Here is a 21192-nt window from a genome sequence, read left to right on the forward strand (position 1 = left end):
TCCCACAATTTCAGGGAAGAGCACATGAGAACGCCAGAAGCTGAGGATGATATTGAGAGGAAGCTCTTCAGGTCTTTCGCCACACATGCCTAAAGCTGAATACATTAATGCAGCACATGTACCTCATCTACATTTGACTGAAATTTCATTCTTTCCAGCTCCATCGATGGAAGATTTGTCCTCCTGGGATTTTAAAACTTGTAGTACCTTAAAGACATTAGCTTTCAGTGTAATCGTACAAGATTGCTGTTTCAACAAGACTTACATTTCCCAGTGCATTTCTATTGTTTAACAGACAAACTGGGAAATAGAGAAGGATTGGAATCATTACTGATGCTCCCTACAGGCATGCATCTCAGATTCAACTCGAACCAATTCCTCTCATTAAAAATCATTTAAAATTATCAGAAATGTCTGTACTTCTTTCCTACTTTTACCACATTTATGCCATATTAAGTTTCTCCCTTTCCTTGTCTTTCTGAAATATCCCTTTTTTTTCCCCCAGTTTGTATAAAATACTCTTGAATTACCAGTTAAAAATAAGTTTTAAAAAACAAGTTGCTCTAGACAACAGCAGCAAAATCCCCCAAACCCAAGAGTCAGCTCATTCTTCACTACACAGCCCCGAGGTATAAGGCAAGCCAAACAGAAAAGACACAAACATGCTAACCGTACGAAAGCATATATCTTGGACCAGGTTACTCTGGTAATGGAACAAAAGCAGAAGAAACTGGGAGAGCAGCCTGACAGATTTTTGGTGGAAAGCAAAGATAGAAACATCAGCCTGTTGCAAGTGAATACCCTGCATGCTCTGATATCAGTGGTTATTTATTAATATAATGGAGAACCATGGCATTTTAGGAAGGTTTGCCGTAACCATTTACCCTATTACCATCATTAGTCACAAGACTTCTGTTGAAACAGTGGTCCAAGGAAGTCTGTGGTGCTGCACAGACCTAGATGAGCACTCCCTGCAAACGAATAAAAGTGAGAGCACTACCTGGAACCTCAAGTTCTCTGCTTTCCTGCAAACCTTTCAGATAGCCTTAGATAAATCGCTTAGTATTCCATACCTGCCATGTTAATGTGGAATAATACTCCATGAACATATGGAAACCTCTACAGATAACCTGGAAAGCAGTAGGTTTAAGGTAAACCAGAAATGTAAAATGAACACTGTAGGGAATTAAGAGAACCTTTAAGGACAAGTCTTGGACAGCATGCACTTTAATTATACAAGTTCCTCTATTAACCCCACTATCACATTCTTCTTGCTTGCTTTCTATGACCCATCCATCTATTGGCCATACACTGTCAAGGCAATTTTCTACCATAGAGCAAGGGTCAGGGTGAGCACAGGCCATTCTCTTTATTGGAAGCTTGCTGCAGCTGATCTGTTTTGTGAGGAGTCATTTTTTTTGACATATGCTCATTAGACTGCTTTTTTTGCACAGTCTGCCAGCTGCTCAGTCAGCCAGCAGGACTTGAGTAGGACACAGGCAGATATGGGAGACAGGGTCTGCTGATCTAGGAACCTTGTGGGAACATTAGATTTCTCCTTTGAATGACAAAGGGTACAGACAATAACTTCACAAAGGCAGGGAGCTGCTTTTGAACAATGATAAATCCTAATAATCCCCTTTTTTCCTGAAGCTGATATAATCTAAGACATTCTGAACCATCCCAGTGTAAAGAATATGTTTTATTATGGTTGACTTTTTGATAATACAGTTGTTCCAGTCTGTAAAACCTTGCACTGACAGTTTTATCCAACCTTAAATTAAAAACACACTGATGATGAGGCAGAGTGATGCGGCATCTTAAATTCTTGCAGATTACAAAATGAATTTTTAAGGAGGAATGCCCATTACTTTGTGTAAGGGCCAAATTTTTTTGTTTGTCTATGGCTTATTTTCAGGAAGAATGGACTAACTTAGCTTGAATAAGGAAAGCAAAGATTTATCCTTCATCATGATGTATAAACTGGAAGGTTAAGGCACAAATCTTGGGAATTACATTAAAAGACTGCTATTGATCTTGATTCCTCTTTTGGCCTGCAATGCTGTTACAGATAAACATCATGGGTGTGTTCTTCTGATGCAGAGTCCAAATCCTGTTAAAGAGTTTGTGCTCTCTTTAATGAGAGATGATCCAGGCTCTTACTTAGCCTGATGTAAAGTAACTTTCTTACTTGTACATGTAACTATCCAATTGGAAATAATTTTCTCAGCTACAGCGTGTATTATTATTTTGTTATTCTTCACTAAAAAATAAATAAAAAACAAATAGTTCTGGCATTGTTTTAATTTCCTGCACAACATATCTTTTTCTTACAGAGTGTGCACACTCACAAATATATTTGCTGTCTGAACAGCAAATGACTGCTATCCAGATGGAAAATAGACATGTTAGAATCAAAAAGCATGTTCTGCTTTTAGTCTCACCAATTTATGGTTCAATAAAACAGAGGATTTTGTTTCTGAATCAATATCAGAAACTAATTTACAAAACTACACACTATATAATTAATAACCTACTGGAATTCAGAATAGGATGGTAAGGTCAAAGAGTTTATAGAGAAAACAGCTGTACGGGTTAGTGTACCAATATTTGATACCGTGCTCCACACAAACAGGTGTGATAAACCTCACCAGTTATCCAGGTGTTTCACTTCAGTGACTGTGGTGTTGCTGTCTATCTTTGATAATGGTTTGGTGACATGGTATAGTGGGAGCTGTCCCTGCCCATGTTATGGAGGTTGGAACTAGATGATCTTAAGGTCCTTTCCAACCCTAACTATTCTATGATTCTATGATTCCATAGCAGGCACAAAGAAAGAGTCAAAGAAAATTTGAAGTGAATGTGAAAAACAGCAAGATAACTACCAAGCCCTGATATTGAGTTTAATTTAGATTGACACAAAAGAAATTTGAAAACATTTTGCTGAGGATAGAACCAGATAATTTCATTGATCAAGCTCAGATTTGATGTAGTTTCAAGTATTTCATCAAACATCCATCTGGTTTCATTAGATCCCAACCTGACCCTTTTCTTCCTCTAATATAGTTTAAGTGTTGAACAAATGAATATAAAGTACTTAGGAGTGAATTTTCTAACAATTGTTAAGAACAAACAGTTATTTACCCAACAGCTAGTCCTGTTAATTAGTAACATCAGAACAGTGAGACCAAGAGATGATCTAACCCAACACACTCTCTGCCAATGGCCAAACCAGCAAATGTCTAGGGAAGTGTACAGGAATAAAACAGCCACACAGAGATCATACTGTAACCTCCCAGGACCTCAGGTCAGGAACTTCCTAAGCCAGAAACATTATCTTCATGTTTAAGGGCACTTTGTAAATTTTTCTTTAATTTGCCAAGTCACTTTTTAAAATCATTAAGATTTTCAACATCCACACATTTTGAAGCATGTGTCACGGATTATCTAGGCACTGTAAAAAGAAATAGTATTTAAATTCAAAATTTGAATAGACGTGCTTTACTTTCAGTGGAGGATACTACATGAAATGACTGAGAGCAGCAGAATGCAGCCTCTGATTCCTCACCCTCTAGGTTAAATACCTATATTGAATATATGGTTCAATATATTGGAAAGTTTGACTACATCATTGATACTTAGCTTCTATCTTCTTCCCTGTAACTGAGTAACTGTTATAGACATATGTGATACTGTAAAAATGAAATTAATGGTCTTGGAATTTCAGGTTTTGGCTTTCATCTTACTGTATTCACCATTTGAATAACACCCTGAGGAAAATTCAAATGAAAAAAGAGGCTTATAATAAGTGGAAGCAAGGAGAGGTGGCCTGGGAAGAGTACATGGATGTTGTGCGGTAAGCTAGGGACCAGGTTAGGAAAGCTAAGGCCCAGTTAGAATTAAACTTGGCTAGGGATGTTAAGGATAACAGGAGGGGATTCTACAGGTACATAGCAAATAAAAAACAGACTAGGAAGAACGTAGGCCCCCTCAGGAAGCTCTCGGGAGAACTGGCTACACAGGATTTGGAGAAGGCTGAGGTTCTGAATGAATTCATTGCCTCAGTCTTCACCGGCAAGTGCTCTTACCACACCAATCGAGTCTTGGAAGGCAGATGCAGGGACTGTGAGAATGAAGATCTTGGGCCCACTGTAGGAGAGGATCAGGTTTGAGACCATCTTAAGAACCTGAATGTGCACAAGTCCATGGGACCTGACGAAATCCATCCGTGGGTCCTGAAGGAGCTGGCGAACAAAGGTACTAAGCCACTGTCCATCATATTTGGGAAATCATGGCAGTCAGGTGAAGTTCCCGACGACTGGAAAAAGGGAAATACAACCCTCATTTTCAAGAAGGGAAAATGGAAGACCCAGGGACCTACAGAGCAGTCAGTCTCACCTCTGTGCCTGGCAAAATCTTGGAGCAGGTACTCCTGGAAAGCATGGTAAAGCACATGGAAAACAATGAGGTGGTTCATGACAGTCAACATGGCTTCACTAAGGGGAAATCATGCCTGAACCAAATTGGTGGCCTTCTCTGATGGGGCTACACAACTGATGGATAGGGGCAAAGCAGCTGATTTCAACTGCCTGGACTTGCGCAAAGCATTGGACGCTGTCCCGCACAATGTCCTTGTCTCTAAACTGGAGAGACATCAACTTGATGGATGGACTACTTGGTGAATAAAAAATTCACACATGAAAAGAATTGCAGTCACAGGCTCATTGTCCAGCTGGAGACCAGTAACGAGTGGTGTCCCTCAGGGATCAGTGTTGGGACCAGTCTTGTTTAACATCTTCGTCGCTGACATGGACAGTGGGATTGAGTGCTCCCTCAGCAAGTTTGCCGATGACACCAAGCTGTGTGGTTCGGTTGGTACACTGGAGGGAAGGAATGCCATCCAGAGGGACCTCGACACGCTTGTGAGGTGGGCTGATGCCAGCCTCATGAAGTTTAACCATGCCAAGTGCAAGGTCCTGCACCTGGGTCGGGCAATCCCAGGCACAGCTACAGGTTGGGTAGAGAAGAGATTCAGAGCAGCCCTGCGGAGAAGGACTTGGAGGTTTTGATTGATGAGAAAATGAACATGAGCCAGCAGTGTGTGCTTGCAGCCCAGAAAGCCAACCGTATCCTGGGCTGCATCAAAAGGAGCGTGACCAGCAGCTCGAAGGAGGTGATCCCTCCCCTTTACTCTGCTCTTATGAGACCCAACCTGGAGTATTGTGTGCAGTTCTGGTGTCCTCAACATAAAAAGGACATGGAACTGTTGGAACAAGTCCAGAGAAGGGCCATGAGGATGATCAGGGGACTGGAGCACCTCCCATATGAAGACAGGCTGAGGAAGTTGGGGCTGTTCAGCCTGGAGAAGAGAAGGCTGCGTGGAGACCTCATAGCAGCCTTCCAGTATCTGAAGGGGGCCTATAGGGATGCTGGGGATGAACTCTTCATTAGAGACTGTAGTGATAGGACAAGGGGTAATGGGTTAAAACTTAAACAGGGGAAGTTTAGATTGGATATAAGGAGGAAATTCTTTCCTGTTAGGGTGGTGAGGCACTGGAATGGGTTGCCCAGGGAAGTTGTGAATGCTCCATCCCTGGCAGTGTTCAAGACCAGGTTGGATGAGGCCTTGGGTGCTATGGTTTAGTGTGAGGTGTCCCTGCCCATGGCAGGGTGGTTGGAACTACATGATCTTAAGGTCCTTTCCAACCCTAACTATTCTATGATTCTATGATTCTATGATCTTGATGAGATAATACAACACATAAGAAGGATATGATTAATAGTGAATGGACGGAAATCATAATTAGCAGATTTGTCATAATGCAGATGTCTATCTTTACAGCCTAAAGACCATCTCAAAATTTCACTTTGTTATGTTTTGGGTTTGTTTTTTTTTTTCAATAAAATTTAGATATGTTTTAGAACAGCCAACTTATCCAGCAAAACCTTTTTATTTTAGATTTTCATTATTTCATTAAGATATGCAGCAGCAATATCTCTGAGTGGTACACAAGAAAAAAAAGAGGGTTAGGCTTTTAGGAAACTGCTGATAGCTATGATCTCAGTGTTCAGGCTCTGTCTGGATACTGACACTATACAACTTTGGCTAATTAATACCTCCATAAAAAATATGGAAAAGGGCAACACAAATAGCTTCCTGAACTTGTGAGGCCAGACATGGGTTGAGTTTCTATAGTTTTAAACATTCTTCTGTGACTCATATTCACCAGCAGAAAAAAGGAAATATCTGCAGTGGGTTCACTAGAAAGTTCACGTGTAATGGCTGTGATTTGATTTTAGTGTTTTAAAACAAAATGCATATATGACATAAGGATGGTGTAACAAAAGCTTGTTTGTAAAATTCGTCAAGCAGTGACAGTAAAGACTCTTTAATATTGTTCACATGTGGCCAAGCTATGATCATTTTTGGTGGCCACTGAAAGTCTTATGTGACTCATATTCTGTGGTAGCTATGTAAGTCACTATATCAGCCCCTGACGTTCTGTTTGGGGTTTTTTTACATATATTTGCCATGAATTTCCTTTTACTAAATCAAATTTATAGCTAGATGAGCATATATTGTTATGTGTTTTAAGACAATACAAAACTATTTTCCTTTACAAATTTCAGAGATATTTCATGGATACTAAATTACAACAGAATTTACCTAAGTTTAAGATGTTTAGGGAAATATTTTTTGTAGGTTTCAGGTTGTTTAGACAAAACAAGTGAGCCTAAATTTACAAAAAAGTTTTATTACACATATAAAGATAACAAATATAACTTTGTCATAGGATCCCTATTTTTCTGCTGTTTCTTATTTCTGATTTTATACTTAGGAACAAGAAGATACACTTAATTTGTGTTTATAGTCTCTATTACCCCCAGAAAAGTTTTGTTGTTTTTGCTTTGCTCTGCACACCATCTCCGGTTGCTGTCTCCTTAAGGGCTCAGTAACAACTTGGATTAAACAGAGGCTGGATATAAAATTGAAGCAGTTTTATACCGCAGGGAAAACAAGCAAAACAAAAACCCTCTTGCACAGCAGTTACTTTTTGCCCCGAGTGGAAGCTCGAGAGCTCAGTGATTCAGAGCCCAGGAGCTCAAAGCAGCAAAATTATTGCTTGTGTTGCCGGGCCTGCAAAGGCAGCTCATCCACTGCACTGCTGCACCTCTCTGTGGGATGATGCTCTTTCACACACTACACGCAGCTGGGAGAGCCTTTATTTTCTTAAAAATAACAGCTGCCTTGCAAAAGCCAAGAAGAAAAATCCAGCTGGTGGGCTAGGTCTCAGCATTTCACTTCCTTCTGTAGAATCAAAAATGGCATTGGGTACAACTCCCTGAGCTCTCACTTTACCTGAAAAATGTTCTCTTAAGGTCCATGGAAAGCATTAGCTCATTTTTCACTTTTATCTCGCGTGGTTTTTTTTTCTGGGAACCTTTTTCACTGGCCATTTATGTAACTACACATGTAATTTAAAAAAAGCATTAAATCCTGCATTACAGGCATACAAATAAATATTAAAATAAACCTCTTTTGTTTAATTCTAGCGACCTTAGAGAAACCTCACGAACACAGTAAGTATCAAGTTGATAAAGAACATTGTCATTTGAGCTTTTAGGAGATATTTATGTTGTTAAAGTTTTTGCAGCTTAAGAAGGGATTCATCAACACAAGCTCACAGGAAATGCTGACTTGGTTTGAAAAGACTCTCTCTGTACTGCAGGACCAGGTGTGTTTCACAGGACTCAGTTTACATGGAAACTATTTTCCTTTTTGGGCTGAGATAGGACCTACCTGTGCTCCCTGACTCCATGGCAGCTTTGTACTGGAAAAAAAATCAAGGGGCACAAAGAAAAGGAAGGGCCTGTGCAATTCCCTGGCTAGGACCCCAATCTAAGAAACAGAGAGATTTATCTCTTGGTATGCTGCAGCTGTAACCTGCTACACAATTTAGACATAGCTGCAATAAATGAGAATTAAATATATTTTTAACATTCCTCTGAAATGCCATAACCTTGTTTTATTCTGTCTCATAATGTTGAGGCTTGGATATCACACTGTTTTTAAATAGCAGAAAGTTGCATACAGCTTATATTTAGTACAGTATAATATTTATTATTGTCACTGCCTCACAATATGTCTGTGGGATCCAGGCTAACAGAGAAACATGGAAAATTCCTTTTTTTTATGTATACTGTATACTGAACATTTTTTATGTATACAGTATACTGAACCTTTATTTGTCTGTATGAAACAACCCCACTTCTGTTGTAGTAAAATGCTTTTATGATGTCTATATTAATCACCAGGACAAATTTTGTATATGTGATAGCAATCAAAATTAGTAGAAGTTTTTCACAATTTTAGGAACCTTATGATATTTAAAAAAAAAAATGGAATTTTGTGATCTCTTAAACCACATTAAAAACTAAAAAGAATTCTTTGGCATTATTTTTCATTTTCTTAGGGGAAAAATAATTAAATATGTTTACTCAAAGAAGATATTTATAAAAAATTCTTCTGAAGTCTGGTGTGAGTATGTAATGCAAAGTCATATTTAAAAATCATAATAGGAATCTTTTATTTTTAAAATCTAAAAACTTAAAAGCTTTCTAATGTAGGGTTTTTTCTTATTTGCAGAGCATGATCGTGTTAAACATGAAAAAGCTGACTCATCTCAGACTAAGCCAGGTGGGTTTGGTAATTTAATTTCTAGTTACTCCAGGCTCCACTCAATAAGGATATGTGGTGCTTACGAAGCTTGGAGAACTCCTCCGAGCTAGACACTTGTTTTTGCTTTGTGTCATTGGTTTTCTCAGAGTTTGGGAGAAGAACAAAAATATGGGTGAATTTTAACGAGAAGGATTAAGCTTTCACAGTTTTTCCACAGTTCCTGTGACTCTCTCTCACTGTTGTAGTATGGCTTATAAAGCGTTAGCAAAACCTGATTTCCAGAGTTTGGGGAACAAGTTCTCTACTGCCCTTCAGTATATCAAAGAGGAGTAACCAGTTATTACATGAAGTGTGCCTCCCTAAAAAGGAGGAGCTACAGTCTCACTGGGTTCATGATAGACTGAACAGAGGCAACCTCCATTTTCTGACTCTAGGAGCAGAAGCTGAATAATGAAAACAAACAAACAAAAACCAAACAGAAACAAATTAACAAACAACCCACACAAAGCTAATCCTGGGCTGGCTATGCATTTTTGTAAACTGTAAGTAATAACAAGCAACAACTGGCTGTGGTGAGCAGGACGGGGTCTGCCTTTCGAACCAGGGCTTTGTGCCTCATCATGCTTTTTGAGGAGGAAGGCACCCAGAGATCCACGGCTGGGTCTGGCGTGAAGAAACAAAACTAAGAGAATAACTTCACAGAAATCATGGGTTTTGGTCCTCCACTTACATTGCTCCTGAAGAGTCTTATCAGACACAGGGAGCACTGAAAAGCAAGTATCAGCCTCCTGTCAACCTTTGTTGGAAGTGCTGCTCTTTGAACTTCACATACAAATGAGCAGCTCATGAATAAGTGATTGGATAAACCACTTAAAACTTTATGTGTTCAATGAGAAGCAGGCAGGCTTTATTTTTTTTATTATGCTTTTTCTTATTTTGTTTTTAAGAAAACAATTTCTCCTACATATTTACTATTTTTCTTCTTTGTTATTATAATACAATATTCTATTTGTAAGTTAAATATTTCCATAGACATTTTGAGGTTTCCTGCAAGCCTTGAGCAGCTGATTAATAAAGTTGTATTACTGGGTTTGAGACAACAGAGGAAAAAACCAGTGTTTCTCACTCTAACCTTCAACGACACATAGGCCAAGCTTTTGGGTTTGTTCTTTGGTTTTTTTTTGTCTCATTGTTCACTTTTTATGTATTAACATCTAGCAGAGATCATCAGCCAGCAGTTAGGTGCAGGTGGGCTCAGACAAGGCAGGAATGTCCTGGCAAGGAAGCCCTCCTTTCCAGCTCAGTGACACCTGGGAGGGGTCAGTGTTGACCAAAATGTGGGTTGCCTGGGCAGATGGCATGATCACTCACCTTTCCTGCAAAATGAAATCAGTGCTCCTGCACAATCAGCCTGATCTCATCCAGATAGCAGCATAAAAATAAATTTCCTTGGAAAGGCATTTGAAAACCTCAGAGCATGATGTCACAAACCACTACATTTGCCTGATTAGGAGCTTACTTTAGCACAGTATATTCTAGACTAAAGCCCTAAAAAAAAAAAAAAAAAAAAAGAAAAAGAAAAAATCTTCCTAAATTTCGTTTAACGTAAAAAATCTCTTCCGAGGTGATTAATGGTTGTTTTGGAGAGCAGTGGCTGTTTTGAGTTTTAGTTGATGACTGGAAGTATTAATCTGCAAGCACCGGTGGTATCAGTGCTTCTGCCTGCTCTGTGTCAATGAGTGCTCTTGAGGTAGCAGACTGAATTATAAAAGCCTCCTTCTGTACAAAGCAGTGGTCTCCTTTTTCACCTTGATTCAGGTCAGCTTCAAATTATTATTCCTATGCCTCCTATCAGAAGACTTAGGTGTATCACATGACTGAGAAACCAGAGAACTTCAGAAAATATATTGATCCTGGAGGGAAATGTTTAAAGTGTGTTTTGTGTATGTGTGTGAGAGCAAGAAAAGCAGGAGAATTTATTCCTTATGTCATTTCTCTGAAACTGCCTGAAATATACAGAAACGTTTACAGCTTTGTATTTTTCCATTTAAATTACATACATCAGAGAAAAAATTAATATTAATGCTTCCAGTGCTGCAAAACTGGAGCTCTGCAGAGGACAGAATTCCCTCCAATGAAAAATTTCAAAACTTTCAACTTTGGGCTTATCCAAAATAAGAACAAAATTTGAATTTTTCTGAAATATTCACAAAAAAATATTTTGGACTTTTTGTAACATTTGAGGTCGTCAGTTGGTGGGGGATGTGTCTTGTTTAGTTTTTCTTTTTGCCAGACTCCTCATGGTATAGTAAATTAAAAGTACATGAGAAATGGGAAATATTACTTATATTTTTGCCAAAGTACTATGTATTATCCTAGAAACTCAGAGAAAAAGCCATAGGAAATGCATCAGGGTGTTCTCCCATACAATCAGCAGATCAATACTTGCTGTGTGGGTAGATTTCAGAATAGGTAGGTGATAAATACCAGAGAATTACTGTATTTATTCTCAGATGAATGCAAATTCCTTAGCCTGTCCAAGACATTCTGCTTTCATGTGTGAATTAAGTTTGAAAAGAAATTCCTCCCTTACTTTTAAATGGATCAGACATGCCATCTACTCAGAGACTTATTTGATTGACTCCTAGAGTTACAGAGCAAACACTGCTGTGAATTATCACCAGAATTAGAAAAGAAAGAATATCTCATTTAGTGTTGAAAAGAGCAGAAAGAATATCCAAAGAAAGAGAAGCTCCAAACATTTAGCACTTTACTTGTCATTAATCCAATGGATTAACACAGCAGATTTCAGCAAAGGTACAGTACCGCATTCAGCTCTGGGGCCCCCCAACACGAGTAGGATATGCACCTGTTGGAGCCAGTCCAGAGGAGTTTCATGAAGATGATCAGAGGGCTGAAGCACCTCTCCTGTGGAGACAGGCTGAGGGAGCTGGGATTGCTCAGTCTGGAGAATAGAATGTTCCAGGGAGACCTCGTAACAGTCTTCCAATACCTAAAGGGGGCCTACAGAAAATCTGCAGAGGGACTTCTTACAAGGGCATGTAGTGATAGGAGAAGGGGGAATGGCTTTAAACTGAAGAGGGTAGATTTAGATTGGATTTAAGGAAGAAATCCTTTACCGTGAGTGTGGTGATGCATTGAAACAGGTTGCCCAGAGAAGTTGTGGCTGCAGCATCCCTGAAAGTGTTCAAGGCCAGGTTGGACAGGGCTTTAAGCAACCTGGTTTAGTGGAAGGTGCCCCTGCCATGGCAGGGGAGGGTGGAACTGGAGGACCTCTAAGGTCCCTTCCAACCCAAACCATTCTATGACTCTATGATGGTACAGGGGCTATGTTTAAAGTCAGCATGCTTAGGGTTTTTGTGGACTGGCATGTAGAAAACTTAATGCCCAAATCTAAATTAGTGAAATGCACTGTTACATGCTAAAGCTCATCTAGGAGCAGAAAGAAGATACTTCATCTCAACAAGTTGTGTCTTCCAGATGTTGGTTTTACTATAAAAAAAACTCTACCTTCACAGACAGCCATGAAATGGACTTAAGATTTTTTAATTCATTGCTTTCATAAGAAGCTGACAATAACAATAGCTGAGTAAGGAGGGCACAACGGGATTGGGGAGAAATCCCTAAACTTAATACAAGCAAAGAGAAATTAAATTGCCACTTACTAGATGACAACTGAAAAGCATGGTAATGCAAGGCTATATTTTATTTCCAAAGAATAGAAAAGTTCAGTAACCATGGAGCTTTATCCCTCCCTGTATGTTCCTCCATCACTGCTGATTTTCTTCCATAAAAAAATAAAAGACCCCCAGACCAAACAAACAAACCCCAAAACACAACTGCCGCATCTTTCGTGTCCATATTTGCATTGTAGTTTTGCTGGATGCTGCTGTGTTAAGGATGAGAAAAATGGCCTGTACAACGAAACTGTTTCTCCCTCTACTTACGTATGACAAATGTCGTCTTGGTCCTCTTTGGCAAGTGCACACCTCTGAGAATCTGAGAGCCAAGTTAAAAAGAAATCAGCAGAGAGAAGTAGATAAACCTGCTCTCTCTGCCCTCAGAAAAACAATCCTCTGAAACTTACATGCTAAATTCAAAGAAAACATCAGGTATCTTGAGATCACACAGAAGTCTGCTGTTCTAGATACTGTGTTATCCAAGTGTTTAGTCAGAGTGCATATTAGGATTTAGCAGTCAAATGTGGACATTTGGGTTCCAGAGAAATACACCCCCCCCCCAAAAAAAAAAAACCAGCAGTTCTTAAGGTTGACTTTTTGAGGGTATAGATGTACAGTGATAGGTAAACTGGAGATCTGGTAGTTCACAAGTTATTTTAGCCACCCCTCCCCTTTGCATTACTTCATCTCCTTCATCTCATTTAAGAACAATTTTGACTGCCAGGCTGGAGACATTGCTCATGTTCAAGAGCCAAGCAGCTTTGTGCATGCACAAACCTGGGAGGGTTTCTAGCCAGCTAGTACTCAGCTGAATTGAATGGCTTTGGGGCACAAGACATCCTTGCCTGATACAACCTCCGTCCAAGCATTGTCAGATTCAATCTGATGCATCACAGAGGCAACTTGGGGAAAATGAAGGGGCCAGAGGCATATGGCTGTAAATTGATTACCTCAGCAAGAGGAAGGGGAAATACCATTCTGAATGTGTCTTAAACATAATTAGAAGAAAAGTATTCATGTATGTGAATGGTGAAAGGTAGGGCTTAGGAGAGAACTTTGAAGTCAGGTATGGGAAAAGAGAAAATGTGAGTAGAGCTATGAAAGTATTAGGAAGGGTGAAGTTCAAGTCAGCTAAACTGGGCAGAGTAGAGATTCTAAAAAAAAACCATCCTGATTCCCACCTCACTGGGCCATTGGGCAATTAGAGACAAACCCCAACTGATCAAAAAGTGTAGGCCAACCTATGTCTCTGCCCAAAATTTCATCCGCCAGCTTACTTGGAGGAGAGGCAGCTCAGGTCCTGTGGCTGATGTCAACATGGGTCCATGTTATCAGAGAACTGTGCTGAGTACAGCCAAATGCAGCCCAAGAGTACATGAACTTGGGCAGCTTTTCTCATGAGATTAGCAGCAGTTTAGGGCTGCTCTAATATTTTGTGACAGATAACCAGTTGGGTGTTGGTAAGCTTGTCCATTGGCAGGTGGTATGAACTCACATTCAGACTGACACTCTCCCATGTGGATGTGCCTCTGTGAGTTAGCATATGCTTGGAGGTCTCCATACCTCTCTCATCTTCAGAGCATAGACATATGTAGGTATTTCCATTCATATTTGTGGTTAGTATCTAAGCAGAAGTTCTCGGTGTCGTATAATACCAAACTGTTGAACTTAGACACCTAGGAAGGTGATGTTCACAAAGTTATAATAGTGATATTATTAGCATGTTTTTTACCTGAGTGCCTGCCTGAAACACACTGCCAGGCATGTGGCTCTTTTCTGGAGGCTGAGACATTAGGCCTAGTGATTTATTTTTTACATGCAGTATGATATCACCATTCAGTTAGAAGTCACACATGCTGTTTCATAGTGCTATGGTGGGATAGTGATGCTAAATACATCCATTTATTTTGTCATTGTAAACCATTTGTATAATATATACATATATGTATAGAGATATTTTTCCAGTATATGCTAATACAGTGTGAATTTCTAATTGTAATGCTGCTTTCAAAATGCAGAGGAGAAAATTAAACAAAAGACAACTCCCGGTGAGAAGTCAGGTAAGAAGAAGTGATTCTCTGCTGATTTATGGATGGGAAGGGGGAAAGGGAGGGATATTAAACACTATTTAGCACTCATCTAATGTAGTACATTTGCACTGCAATCATTTTTTACAGTATTTTGAAATATCTGACTTAGCACTTTTTTAGAGCTAATTCAGCAAAGTGACAATTGTAGGTAACATTCTAAGAACCAGTCTTTTCATTGACCAACAAAGTCAAGACATTTGGGCTGTTTGTTCCAGCCTCTCTACCAGAGTTGGCTAATGAAGTGGGGTGTAGCTGTAAATCAGATCCCTGAAATGATCCCATGTACCCTTGTAAGATCAGATCTTTCAAGAGACTTAATTTTTAGCACAAAGACCAATGCCCAAGTAAGGGGTAATGCAGGAGGATGAGTCACCAGTTAGATTAAGAACTTGGATGTATCTTAAATTGGCTTTATGATCTTGAAAATATTTTTGGAACTAATCCTTAAGTTTCTAGGTCTTTTCTATGACTTAGACCTTGTAGGTTTTGTAATAATAATGCTGGCAGAAAAAAATTCAAATAATAATGACTGTTACAGAAGACCTGAAGGGTCATCCAAGGGATTAGAACATTCTCATCATCATTGACAGTCAATAAAAAGCTGTTTTGAAGTACCTTTCTAGATACCTACCTCTTGATTATTACTGGAGGTAACCTCAATCCAAACAAAATGAAAGAGATTGCTAAATCCTGGACAATGAGGCCAACAGCTTTTCATTTGATATGAGGATGATGATGATGATGATGAATATTTTCACTAAATTAGTGAAAATAGTTTTGTTTAAAGCTGAAAGGTGCCAGTGTCGTGGTTTAAACCCAGTCAGGCAGCTCGTTCACTCACTCCCCCTCTTCCTTCCCTCCCCCTACTCCCGGAGGGACAGAGGGGAGAATCAAAAAGAATGAAACTCCCACAGGTTGAGATGAGAACAGTTTAGTAACTAAGGTATAACACAGATCACTACTGCTACCACCAATGATAATAATGATAAAGGAAATAACAAGGGAAGAGAATACAACACCTCACCACCAGCCAACCGATAACTCGCCCCCCAGCCCGACCAAGCACCGACTGATACCTCATCCCACCCTGCAGTCCTAGCCCCTTCCAGGTAACTCTCAGTTACCTCCTGGGCATGACGTGCTGTGGTATGGAATACCTCTTTGGTCAGTTTGGGTCAGGTGTCCTGTCTTTGCTTCCTCCTGGCTTCCCCCCTTCCCCAGCAGAGCATGAGGCTCACAAAGTCCTTGGTCAGACTAAAACATCAGTGTAAACAGCTCTGTTCCCAGGCTGAAAGTCAAAACACAATGCTGCACCAGCTACCAAGAAGGGGAAAAAATGACTGCTACTGCTGAACCCAGGACAGCCAGTTACTACATAATTTTTATTCTTATTTTGTATATGTCTTCTTTGCGGTAACAGAATAGATGTTGAACAGAATATTATGGTTCTGTCTCTAATTGTGAACATTCATATAATTTGCCTGTTTATACTGCTTTCTGTAAGACCTCTCATGATAATCTAGCATTTCACTATGAAGTGATATTTTACAGCACTCTGTTTATCCAATAAAAAAATCTGTTTTCATAGTTCATATTGGATCATAAAGTGCTATGGCTTGTTCAAAAGCATATAAATTATGTTTCTGTTAATAGAAGTGGAGAAATTACTGAAAACTATTTCAATATATTTCTAACCCAAACATGTAATGAGTTAGCATTCAACATCTTTGAATTTACATGATTTTTACACCTAAATTTACAATTTTTTTTTAGGGTCAGCTAACTTCCACTTTAATTTTGTGAGCAAAATCAGAAGGCTCAAACAGTAATTCAGGAGTGGTTGGAAAAAAGTTGCCTAAAGTATTATGGCTTGACCACTTTTTGTAAGATTTGTTAGAGTCATGTGCTTGATAAATCTTTTTCCTGTTTGTCGGAACCAAATTGAAAATGCAGTATTTCGGGTAGGCCAATTTAACATAAGCTACTACAGAAATAATGTGTAAGTTTTCAGATCAATAGCTGTTGAGCTTGCAACAGGCAACTTCCAACAGTGGGTAAGTCATCCCATCTTTTTTCAACAAACAGTTATAAGTACACAGATTAGCCTCTGGAGAGGACTAGTGTTCTCCTGACTAAAGCTGTATACAAATGTGTTCTTGATGTTGCAAATCAGTTGAATCCCATCCAAAATTTCCAGTAATCTGTTGACTGGTCTGGAGCTACTTCTGATTTACACTGTTGAACAGGGAGAAATGGTCCTGGAATATGTAAACGTGCTGCTGTGTTAAATGACCAAATACTGCATTGTTTCAGCAGAAGCTGATAGCTAGCCAGGGGGAGTTGCAAAGGTCTAAACATGTTAGAGTCTACCTACATTTGAGGGGCCCAAATGCTGTGCATCTTTACATGAGTGGGGGAAGATAAGAGCAAGTGAGAACTGACTGTCATAAAAATATTTGCACGTTAAAAAGAAAAATTAGAATCTCTTTTCTCTTTATATCTAAATATTACATTTTACTTTCTTTTGTCTTCTGCAGTCCAGGCAAAACCAGCAAGTACGTGGTACCTACCTTCATCAGAAAAAATCCTGTAAAATAGATGGATATGTATGCCTTTTTTGACTTTAGCATATGGAAACTCGGTCTTAGCAATTTCTAGTTTTGCTTAAAATTATAGTGTCTTTATCACCATGCTTTTCATTACTTTCATTTAACATTCTGTCTTGTCTTTTAACATACTGTCTTGCCAAAGTTCATTTGACATAACCAATTACTTCAGTATAGGAGTAAACTCATTCTTTGCTTCCCATACCACAAGTATCAACAAAAAATACTAAATCGGGAATGACAAGCTTTGTAAAAATCATCGTTAACAACTACTTGGATTAATAAATACTCTTGCTGAATTAAAAAGAGAAGAAAAAATCACCACATTTTCTTCCTAATCATATATTATTTTAGTATAGCTGTCTAGAGCTTTTCTCAGTCAAAAAGAACTGAAGAGTCCATACATCAATTTGCCATGCAGCTTACTTGTTAACTTGCTATATCTTTCATATCTTCAGCATGGAAGGTAAACTGCAAAAGCAGAAAAAGGTGTTCAGTTAAGTACTCAAATGCTGCCATGCTCAAAAAAAAGCCCAAATATGGGAAAAATATTGCTGTTCACTGACATAAATTTTAATTCACACCTCACAGAACTGTTTCCCATTTGAAATTTCCTATCATGTCTTCATCTCAGCATTTTCTGGCATATATCTTCACCTGAAATCACAGTTGCTAGGACTTCAATTATTCATCCAAGTAGCAGAAGGGCTGAGGCATACTGCCCTTTTTTCAGAGGCTACACACATTTTCAACATTTTCCACTTTACAGCCCACCTTTACGTCTTTGTTGCTCAAAAAGGAACTGATGAACAGTATTTTTAGCTGGGGGAAACATCACCTGGAAACAAGGCCATTACAGCTGTCTGTTGGTTTCTTAGCTCTAAAATGTAACAGTGGCCCTTATTTGCCTTCATTTGGCATAACTGCTACTATAATACAAAATCTGTGGTGAAGTTTTTTTCAATTCCTTTTAAGCATCTATGACTTTCGTATAAATTATGTAGTGCTAGACTTTGCTTGTAAAACGAAGCTTCTTCATCTGTTCCATTTACAGCAACCTAACATAAATTCATATTTTTTCAGCAATAATTATGAACTAGAAAGGGGGTGACAGAGAGAGGGGTACTGCCTACCAAGCACTGTTAGTTCTCTAATTTTCCATTTATTCATATGGAATAATTTATTCATATGGAATAGGGTGTGTTCGAGACTTTGAGAATTCAGCTCAAGTACGTCTGAATCAGCAACATAAAGGTCGAGTGGATGGTAGCTCAGTTTACTCTGTACTCTTCTTTCATATAACAAAAAAAGAGAGTAGCTATAAATTACATTTCAGAATTTAAGGGGAGCCCCTATTAACTGACTTCTTCCTTAAGATACATGCATAACTCTTACTAATATTAGTAGTTGCTGTATGTGTGGAGCTATGTGCAGCACTACTGAACTTTATTATTTTGTGGCAGATCACTCAGCTGATAATCTATTGGTAACTAGAACGTGTCCTTTTCACAAAATAACAGAATGAACCAAGAGAAAATGAATGTTTATTCCTGAAATATAGACATGCAATCTTTCTTAGTTGAAAAAAAAAAAAAGGAAAAGAATAAAAGGCATACAAACAGTAATAGAAACATTATGGGAATTTTATTATGCTGTTTCTTTTATCTAGAGCATGAAGCAGTCAGACATGAAAAAGTTGTTCTACCTTCAAAACCAGGTGAGCACTCCTGCATTTTATTCATTCATTACTTTTTGAAACTGTTACTTAAAGAAATTGCAAAGTACAATTATATATGACAAATGCCAAAATCATGGCCCTGTGGTCTATTTGACATGTCATACCATAGCAAAGGAAGCACAGCAGATATTTCAATGCTGGTTGTCATATATATATATATATATCTATCTATCTATATATATATATATATATATATCTATCTCAAAGGTCAAATTTTTGCATCTGTAATTCCACCAGTGCCAAAGAAGTTATGTCATCAAAGAGTCTGAACCATTTTCTGAAAGTGCTTCAAATGACTTCATTTTGCTAATTATTTGTGGTGTCTGCCATTTATTTGGACTTCTCAGTCTTCCTGCATAAGTCAACTTCTCAGGACCAGCAATAGCTCAGTTTTTGTCTATAGCAGGTATTACACAATGTGCTATTCAGATCATGATGTGGCAATGTTCACCATCTATGATAAATGTCTGTACGCCACAGCTCCTACGCAGCCTCACTTGTATAAGATAGAGCAAAATAACTGCAAATATAGGAAGCAGCACTGTTCAGTTTCACTATGAGTCAATCACCATGGATTTAAAAAATGTTGTCTCCATGCTTCTCCATGAAAGGAAATAAGTGAAGAATTAAAATTCTTGTTATTCGTCCTTAACTCTAGCACAGCAATTATACTGTGCAGATGAGAACATCTCAACTATCATTATCCATCATTTGATTGTTATTAATTACTAAGAGGTTACTAAATATTATGTTTTGATATGCAGTAAATAAGATAGAACAAATAAAGCCATTAGTCACTGTAACAGTATTATGCTGTATCCTGTATCTGACTATTCTGCACCTTAATCTATTCTAATTTTTTTTCCCTCTTTTAAATTCCCAGTCAAACTGAAAAACACTGCGAGTACGTGTCATGTCTTGTTTCCCATGGAATATAAATCTTTTTTTCAGATGCATGTTGTCTCAATTTGCATTTTTGCAATTTTGTCATGTTGCAAAACGGTACTTTCTTGCTTGCACTACAGATGCTTTTGTACTCCATCTGCTTAATAACACTGAACACACCCAAAGTAAACCTATAATTTAATATTGTGACTGCAACATTCAAACTCTGTTTGCTATTTTCGCTTTCTATAAAAACACACTAAAAGACATATGACTTATCTTTATGCAAACATATTGTTTGTTAGAAATAACAAAATGGCATGTAGCATAACTGAATTAGACAACTTTTTCATTACTTATTTTACCATTTGAAAATTACTTATTTTATTAATTCACTAAGCACATTCTTGGCCTTGTTTCAATATGCTTTTTTTTCCTACTTTTATAAAAAACTAAATTAAATTAGAGAAAGGAATGTTTCTGGTTTAGACAAGTTTTAAGGAGAATTCAAGGGGAGTTTCTTTCATAACAAAGACTTTCATTGAAGTCATTGGATAATGTCCTTGTTAAGGTTATCTGAACAGAAAAAGACAGGTCTATGCTTATTATGGCGATTCATTACACATTACATACTGGAAATCATAATCAGACAACAATCAAAAGAACAGTAAATGTAAAGAATGTAAACACTTTGCATGCTTTGAATTGTGAAAATGGTGAAGTAGGGACCTTCACAGATTAATTAGTTGTAGCCTTGTCAGCACAAGAGATCTGTTTCCTTTTATGTACTATGCCTGGCGCATCAAGACCAAATCATGTGTTATTCTGATGCAAAGTAATCTACAAAATGTATCCAAAACCAAGGCCAAGCCCCATGAGACACATACCTCTTCCTGCTCCAGATCAGAAGCTGACAACAAGGCAAGGAAAAATGCTCCCATTAAGATTCCTAAATTGGTCTCCTATGTCAGGTACTTGAAGTTAGACAAGATGAATACCCACCCTTAACCACCTGTCAGAAGACGCAGTGCTATTCTGAACCCCAGCTTCAAAGGGAAAGAAGGAACACAAAGGATCTGAAATATGCCGGTACTGCAAGATATCCCACAATCTTGAATTGCAGTTTTCAGTTTTCAAATTATTATTGCAAAATTATCACTTCCTTTGAAGTAATTGGTGGGTTTATTTCCAATTTTGACAGTATTTTAAGTAAATTTTCTTCTATTTGACTCCATTATTCAGATTTTTTCAGTTTTGTATTCACCAGATCTGTTCACTGACTTTTTTGTCTTCTACACTGACTTGTCTGAGAAACCCCCTGATGGCACTCTTTAGTATTAGAGAACTGTCAGAGATTTGACTAATTTCTCATGCTTTCTGCAATAAGTAACATTTTAATCCAAAATCATTGTCTACAATGCTTTTTTGTCAAGAGCTGTATTACTCTGGCATATTGTGAATATAAGGAACAGCCAAGATATTTTCCCTTGAC

General features: G+C 38.3%; 1 protein-coding gene across 1 annotated transcript in view; it reads left to right on the plus strand.

The window, feature by feature from the left end:
- Nucleotides 1-19928, plus strand: part of LOC130599204 (histone H1A-like) — a 95428-nt gene extending 75500 nt beyond the window's left edge. Inside the window, exons 16-21 of the mRNA XM_057409478.1 lie at nucleotides 7555-7581; nucleotides 8648-8698; nucleotides 14400-14441; nucleotides 17009-17026; nucleotides 18747-18794; nucleotides 19699-19928. Of these exons, the coding sequence (XP_057265461.1) occupies nucleotides 7555-7581; nucleotides 8648-8698; nucleotides 14400-14441; nucleotides 17009-17026; nucleotides 18747-18794; nucleotides 19699-19865 (353 nt within the window). The 3' untranslated portion in view covers nucleotides 19866-19928. The remainder of the gene's footprint in view (nucleotides 1-7554; nucleotides 7582-8647; nucleotides 8699-14399; nucleotides 14442-17008; nucleotides 17027-18746; nucleotides 18795-19698) is intronic.
- Nucleotides 19929-21192: the final 1264 nt, after the last annotated feature.

The sequence above is a fragment of the Pezoporus wallicus genome, unplaced genomic scaffold (assembly GCF_028554395.1).
Source record: "Pezoporus wallicus isolate ANWC-B61680 ecotype Strahan unplaced genomic scaffold, APGP_CSIRO_Pwel_v1 contig_3817, whole genome shotgun sequence".
In the NCBI taxonomy this organism is placed as follows: domain Eukaryota; kingdom Metazoa; phylum Chordata; class Aves; order Psittaciformes; family Psittacidae; genus Pezoporus; species Pezoporus wallicus.